Below are 8,570 nucleotides of genomic sequence, written 5' to 3'. Positions count from 1 at the left end.
GATGACTGGGGATATATCTGTACCATTTACCAAAATTCAGTGGTATATAAGTCGTACTTATCATCAACGGCAAGGATATATTTATACCTAAAGTATGACGGAGGATATATCTATACCATTTATTAAAGTTCAAGAGTATATTCGTACTTTTTCCGTTTATTTAACGACTCTAAATGAAGTTTAATTGCAATTCACCCATTTCCTATTCACTATATTGTTTCACTTGCAAAGTATAACAAATTGTACATCAGCAATGAAAAATATACATAAATTTTTCAAAAGTTTATGCTAAATCAAAAGACATGATGAAATATCAATCAATTATACAAATAATTGACCTTTTCTTTTATACCATAAATCCAAGTATCATTCATTCACTTTATACATTAACCAAAGAAGTTTCTATGATATTAACAAATGCTGATTACAAATTTACAGGACCATTTAGGGAAGTTCATATACTCACATTTTCGCAAATCACTGTAAAAGTCTGGGGCCTGAGTTAGAGTACATCCACGATGTTATCGTCTCCACGAGCATATCCAAGTCCTTTGAATTCCCAGAGTTGAGAATTATAGAGTCTACATTACCAAGTGTATTGCCGACTTCCTTCGTAACACTTTCCCATGGTGTCCCTGCTGTCAAATTCGCCAATAGTTCGCTGCTCCTATTAACAGCATCTGTCATTCCTGGAGGAACATTTGGTAGAGCCTGAAAGTTGAAACAAAGGTAAGATACAGATTACATCGTTTGAAAGTCTGAAAAATGCACTAATGCAGAACAAGTTGGTCAGCCAAGCATGTCCGCCTGTAGTGTCGTGTCCCTTCCCAAATGATGCACTTGATTGGCCACAGAGTTTAAGGAAAACAATATTTTTTGTAGCTATAAATAGTCTCAATAAGGGTAAATAGAAAAATATCATTCTTTTTTGGGACAAACTAAAAGGAAAGTGCATCACGTAAATTGAGACATAAGAGTATTGTTAAAATCAGAAACTAGATGAGAAGGACTTTCAATTCACATAGTTTCGTAGTTTAGGGTGAACCTGTTGTAAAGGAAGTGCATGGTCTCCAGGAAGAGTGCGGATAGACATATCCAGCATTGAACTGATGGCAGAACCTGAGCTGAGCACCTGAGCTAGTGTTGAAGTTTCGTCGATTGTATCATCTTTGAACTTTATTAAGAGATTCCTTGAGATCCCGTAGTAGGACCTTATCTGAAATATATATTACATAAACCAACAATTTTGACAATGAAAATATATATTTGTAAGCCATTTTTATGGCATTATTCCTACTTTCGGAGTACACAATTTTTCTCTATGCTTTAGAACAATCTATTCATCTAGTTTTCGAATATGTAAACCTTTTATTTTTTTACGTTTTCAAAATACTGAAGATGTTCGTTCACCATATATATCAAGACAATGAGCACTAAGATCTCAAAATTATCCATACCAGTCTTTGAGTTTCTTCTGGTCTTGGAGTAAAATTTTCTTTTCCATTAATCAAGTCCATGTACAAAGGAGTCAGTTGCTCAACAAGTGGAAAAACTTGCTTCACAATTGCGGGGCTAAGGTTTTCTATTTGCTTCATAGTCATTTCTGCCTGCAGATATATAGAACACAGGAGTGGAGTAAAAGAAGATATCCTCTTATTCCGTTTCATGTGTGAGTTCATGAAAAAGTGACTAACATGAGTGACATAATTTGCGCTTACATAACCAACAATACCTATGCCTACCACTACAGCACCGACGAAAAAAGTTCAGCAAAACAAACTACTTCGGATAAAAAATCAATATGACAAGCATTAAGAGCTCAAAGAGGAGGATGCGGAAGCTGAACAATTTCTTTAACCTCTTCCGCAGCATTTTCAATTCATAGGATAAATGTCTACAAATTTTAGAAGTGAAGAGGAGTTGAGAGAAATATAAAGTAAAAGGGAAAAAGTTTTAGAAATTTCCTCTCCGCACAAGTGCGCCCAAGAAAAAGTAAAGTTCTCCTATTCTCTCCCTTTTCTTAATACCAACCAAACAAGTTAAAGCTTCCATCCATTCATTAAACTTTGTTTCTGTTTCCTAGTTCCCGTACAGAATCTAAGATCTTCATGAACCATAGCTTCTGTTTCTTAAGAATTTGCTTACTCTTTACTTTGAACTCTTTAACACATTAATTAGGCAAGAAAAAAGGAAATATAGATGAGCCCTTACAGTTTAGGTCTTAAACTTTCGAAACAATCCTAGATCATGAGAAACATGATGCATTAATTTCAAAAGAAAAGCTAAAGCACAAACAATTGTCTCAACAAAGAGACGCACAATCTTATGCACAGAAATCCAAGCTATTTGACACGGCGTTTAAATTAAAGGCAGCTGATTTCCTAACTGTAGAGAAACCACTGTTTTCATAGTAATATCAACATTCAGCTCTCAGGATTATAACATAACGTAGAGGCAATTTTACTACTCTTGGCATCTATCTGTCTATGACTCAAAATAGGTCAAAAATGGTTCTGATCCAACCCATCTGTCCAGAAAGTAAAAAAAAAAAATTTTAAAAAATCTCACATGTGAAAGTGATCCAACAAGAACATTCAAAAGAAGCTGTAGTTGTTGAAATAAGCTACTTACCCCAAGACGAATGGATGGTGACGATGCAATCTGCGATAAAACTGGTCCGAAATTTTGCATCATTGGAACAAGAACAGACGAGAACAATGGGACTGCAAGGCTGGCATCCTGGGAAAACAAAAGTAATAGGAAAGAACATAAGCATACAGTTAGCAGCTAGAATCTTCCGTAGTAGTCCATTGGTAGTTACAAGGTTAAGTTAGATATCCACACCATAGACAAAAGAACATAAATTCGTGCAGACAACCATTGGCCCATATGAGTCAAAAAACTCTCTTGAAAACCTTATGCTCACAGTATATATTTCTGGGATAGTTCCTCATAAATCTTTTTGCCTAACTTAACCTCTACGGATCCACCACTCCTAAGCTTCCTGTATTTGTCATACATAGATATCCCATGATAGCTCATTAAATATGAAGGAAAAAGTTTGGTTCAACCAATTCAAAAATTCTTCATACCTCGGTTGGTTCATCAAAGGTCTCTATTTTCTTCTCCTATGAGTTTTGAAATTTAAATGGGCAACATCGCCAGTGAGGATTCATTTAGCCGACGTCAACTTGTTTGAGACTAAGGCGTAGTTGTTATTGAATAAGTTTTGGAATTTAGAAGCTCAAAACTAAGTACAAGGGTCGCAACCATTCAAACATGAGAGAGAGCAAACTTTTTACCCTTTCTATGATAAGGTGAGTAATAGAAAACTAAACATAAGCTTCCAACTCTGCCACTCAATGTAACTAAAGCACAACAAACTTTGAAGAAGCTTCATCTCGCTCAGGCTGGATGAAACTAGAAGCGTGCAATGCAGATGAGGCTAAGTTACACATATCAGGATGTTATACCTAGGTTTAGTCTTAAAGCTATAATTAATATAAAGGGTGTCACGGGGGAAAATTAATTTGGACTGGTACAGATTATTCCTGCAATCTGCAAAGGGGCACAATGATCTCATATCACTCATGAACATGCAGCAATTTGACCACCCTGAGCTTATGAAACTGAACCTAAATATGATATAGCTGCTTATAATCCCTAGCCTATCCCACCCACCTAGAAAGAAACGAAAAAAAAAAATGAAAGCAAAACATGGGAAATACAGCCTGTATGGGTCAATTGCATTTGCATTTGGCTTTGAATACCTAAAACTGATCTTAAAGTTGTATGAGTTTGGGATGAAGCTGAAAATAAATTCATCAAGTACCTTATTGTTGAAAGCCATCAATACATTCCCACTTCTTTTTACAGCATACCTTGCTCCTGATCATCAAGCATCAATGCGTCAAATGTTGTGCACCAAGTTGACCAAATTTGCCTCTATGTAAAAACTATTACTGAGAATACAATCTTACCAATCAAAAGGTGAATTACAGATCCTAAAGAGTGCCCAATGCCAAATATAGGAAGGTCCTCTACCTATGTCACTAATGGACATTCATAAGAAACAAAGCTTGATAAACCGTCACATCTTAGGCAAAAGCTGAAACTCACTCTTTCTTGGAGAAACCTAAGGCACCTATCAAACTTAAACTGCACTTCATCTGCAATGTAGAAATGATCAAATCCACTAGCATAAGGTGTAGCAATCACCAAGACATCCCTGTCTCACAATGTAATAAAAGTAAGTTGTAGCAAACACCAATATATCCCTTTCTCACAGCGTATATAAGACAAAGCATTATGTCTATATTTACCTCACTTAACAGACGAGACAAAGAAGACAGGAATTATAGCGCAATCATCATCAGAAATTAGCGTGCTAGTTTTACAAAATGATACTACTGAAACAGACATCGGGTAGTCTAATACAACTAATAGCACAAAAAGCTTTATTTCATAAATCTGATTAAACGGTTGGAAATACCTTTACCAAACTACTAAAATATGACATGACCACTTAGCTTACAATAGGGGCCAGCATGGCTATAAAATGATACTGCTGGAACGGACATCAGGTAGTCTAATAAAACTAGTAGCACCAAAGAGCTTTGCTTCGTAATTCTGATTAAACAGTAGAAATCCCTTAACCAAACTACTGAAGTAAAACATGCCTTCAGTTGGTAAGCACCTTAACTAGCAGATATAAAGTTTGTTTAATGTACATTTCTACAAAAAAGCAAATACTTATTACTGAAGAGGTCTAGATTCTAGAAGATATTATCTAAGAAGTGGACCACTGCTCTTGCTACTTAGAATCTAAGAGGTCAACCTTCAATCCTTAAATACAGTGAAAAAGAGAATGGGAAGAAATATATTGTAGTGTCACCCCATTGGTGCAGTGATTGGTTTAAGTGTTTTACTTCTCCTATCCTGTTTATAAGTAATGCCAAAAAGAGAGAAAACTAACTATAAATTAGAATAGTTCCAAGGTGCATATACGCCACAAATATAATAAAGAAATGATGCTGCTTTCAAATAATAAGCACAGGATTAACATAGACAGAATAAGAGGGACTTTAGCATCAAGGTGAAACCACTCACTTTTGTCTGAGGCGCTCCAAGAACAAGCGGTAAGAAAGCTGTGGAGCAGCCCCAACAAAAACACCTCCAACAAAATGTACGACTAACTTCGGCTTTGAGGTTTTTGGTTTCAATACCCATGCTCCCTGAAACAGCAAAGTTAGTATATTTCACTGATAATTCATCAAAGCATTCCTACAAGTATATAGAATGTGGATATGTATTTAACTAATAATTCATCAAAGCATTCCCACAAGTATATAGAATGTGGATAAGTGGCCTACCCTTTCTCCTTCTTAGGCAACCTACTGTACCATTAACTGTTAGGTCATAATCGAGATTGTATTGTATCCACGTCAATTCCCAACACCCATTAAAATGGCACAAATATATTAATCCAACATTATGTTTCCGATGCATGTCACATCATACAACCAATTCCTTCAAACCTAACAGTCATTTTCTGCCCTGTCAGCTAGAACGTTATTTATTTATTTTTTAGCTCATTTGAAAGGAAGGAACGTAGAACATTGTTGAAAAGTTAGAATCCAAAAAATAGTTCAAGAAACGCAGATTGGAAAAATTAGGGAAAGGATAAGAAAGCAAGTGGCATATCAATATGCACTTGTAACTTTATGCAAAAAGGAAAGGAATTTTCTTGATTCAATTCTTCTGAAATTAAAGCACATTTTTAGGGAAATCCTTTAGTAACCTCGATTTCATCCCAGTCCTGTGAACTTCCCCAATCTTGAGATTGCTTCACTGTCTCTGTAAGTAATCTGTGAATGCACATGAGCATTAGTTAATTTTTAGGTTTAATAATGATTAACTGATAACGCTAAACCGAAAATTTCTAATAATCTGATTAGAACTCCAATATAGATAGATTAGATTAGAAAAAAACGATAATTCAAATCGGCGAATTTGCATCTTCTGGTAAACTAAAAATGCTAAGTTCAACAGTCTCCCACATTCCATCACCAAGATTACAATTATATACATATCCAAGTGCATTTCTTTTATGAAGTAAATTCATTTAGAGGCATCAAGAAGATGCAAACATTACAAGGATCGGTCAGTTAAGCTCCCAAAATAAGGATTTGTAACTTCTTTCTAAACTATAGAGCTAACAAAATCCAAGAAGAGTTCTAAATTATTTACTGTGGTCAATTTGGACCAGCTAAAGAGGGTAATTAGACATCTGCCTAAAGGGAATAATGATAGTTGAGATGTGTTTTGATAAATATTTGGGAATAGTTCACGCATGAAACTTGGAAAACTAGAATATTTAGGTGTGTTTTTGAAGCAGAACACTGAGTCAAACCACTTAACTTCTCACAAAATCGGATTGTTATCTAAGAGGAAATTACAACAAATATCGACTACAACTTAATCAAGTAATTACAGCGACTGACCTCGCAATATCTCTATAAATTTATCAAAACAAACTTCAACTCTTAGTTGTTACCATCGTTCAGATTTAAAAAGCGGGAATAATTGATATTTGAGGTGTATTTTGATAAATATTTGATGATAGTTCAATAGTAAACTCACACATGTGATAGTTCAGGTATGAAACTCGAAAAAACCGGAATACTTTAGGTATTAGACTCGAAAAACTGGAATATTCAGATAGTAAACTCACGCACTTGATAATTCAGGAATAAAACTCAAAAATCTCAATATTGACTCGTAATTAATCACGTAATTACGGCGAGAACCTCCCAGTATCTCTATAAAGCTGGATTCCGGTACTTGTTTCAGGTAGGAAACTCACACACTTGATAATTCAGTTATGAAACTCGAAAAAACAAATATTGACTTGCAATTAATTGCATAATTAAGGCGATATACCTTTCGATACCTCTATAACGCTGGATTCCGGTACTTGTTCAGGTAGGAAACTCACACAATTGATAATTCACTTGATAATTCAGTTATGAAACTCGAAATAAAAAATATTGACTAGTAATTACTCGCGTAATTAAGGCGATATACCTTTCGATATCTCTATAAAGCTGGATTCTAGTACTTGTTTCATGTAGGAAACTCACCCACTTGATAATTCTGGAGTAAAACTCAAAAAAAAAAATATTGAATTGTAACTAATCGAGTAATTAAGGCGTTATACCTTTCGATGTCTCTATAAAGCTGGATTCTGGTACTTGTTTCATGTAGGAAACTCACACACTTGATTGATAATTCAGTTATGAAACTCGAAAAAACAAATATTGACTAGTAATTAATCACATAATTAAGGCGAGATACCTTTCAATATCTCTATGAAGTTGGATTCCAGGGCTTGTTTAAGGTAGGAAACTCGCACACTTGATAATTCAGTTATGAAACTCAAAAAAACAAATATTGAATAGTAATTAATCGCGTAATTAAGGCGATATACCTTTCGATATCTCTATAAAGCTGTCAAACTCACGCACTCCATAATTCAGCTATGAAACTCGAAAAAACAAATATTGACTTGTAATTAATCGCGTAATTAAGGCGATAATAAAGCTGGATTAACACACTTGATAATTCACTTGATGATTCAGTTATGAAAGTCGAAAAACAAATATTGACTAGTAATTAATCGCGTAATTAAGGCGATAATAAATCTGGATTAACACACGATAATTCAGTTATGAAACTTGTAAAAACTAATATTGACTAGTAATTATAATTAAGGCGACAATAAATCTGGATTAACACACGATAATTCAGTTATGAAACTTGTAAAAACTAATATTGACTAGTAATTATAATTAAGGCGATAATAAAGCTGGATTAACACACTTGATAATTCAGTTATGAAACTCGAAAAAACAAATATTGACTAGTAATTAATCGTGTAATTAAGGCGATATACCTTTCGATATCTCTATAAAGCTGGATTCCGGTACTTGTTTCCGGCTGATTGTTATTGTTGCCACCGGTATCTTTGAGATTACATCTGATTCTACCGGAGTTTCGATTTCCGGCGATGAAACGGATGCTCCGATTGTGTAATAATACAGTGGAATCGGAGGAGTAGAGAGAAATCGCCGGCGAATAGCATCGCCAATTCGCCTTCGAAGCAGTAAAGCAGTTCATTTTGCAAATAGGGGGAGAAAACTAACAGTAAGTGATATTGATAACTAATAAGTATTGTAACAAACTAATAAGGGATTGTTTGGCTTTGGAACAAGGTATATCGGGATAATTAAGTTCGAGATTAGCTATCTCATCATCATGTATATAGAATAATTTATGTACAGTATTTTATCTCAGGACTACCATACCTTATACCTTATACCTTATACCTTATACCTCACGCCGAACGACCCCTAACTGTTACAACAAGACGTGTTAGGGAGCTAACTGTTATAAGACGCATTAGGGGTCTGGAATGGGCATGGATTCTGAAACTATTATACCTTATACCTCACGCCAAACGACCCCTAACTGTTACAAGACGTGTTAGGGAGACTATTATACCTTATACT

The 8,570-nt window shown here is 34.9% G+C and overlaps 1 protein-coding gene across 1 annotated transcript; it reads right to left on the bottom strand.

The window, feature by feature from the left end:
* Window positions 1-303: 303 nt before the first annotated feature.
* On the bottom strand, window positions 304-8,195 carry LOC107838738 (the record flags this gene model as incomplete). Its single annotated transcript, XM_016681920.2, is given in 10 exon segments — window positions 304-711; window positions 1,046-1,216; window positions 1,458-1,607; window positions 2,632-2,739; window positions 3,833-3,888; window positions 3,981-4,044; window positions 4,120-4,228; window positions 5,110-5,234; window positions 5,801-5,867; window positions 7,955-8,195. Coding segments are annotated over 10 exon segments (1,308 nt in total). The 3' UTR covers window positions 304-477.
* Window positions 8,196-8,570: the final 375 nt, after the last annotated feature.

Source organism: Capsicum annuum, chromosome 8, assembly GCF_002878395.1.
Source record: "Capsicum annuum cultivar UCD-10X-F1 chromosome 8, UCD10Xv1.1, whole genome shotgun sequence".
Lineage (NCBI taxonomy): Eukaryota > Viridiplantae > Streptophyta > Magnoliopsida > Solanales > Solanaceae > Capsicum > Capsicum annuum.
This window is presented reverse-complemented; position numbering and strand designations above follow the sequence as displayed.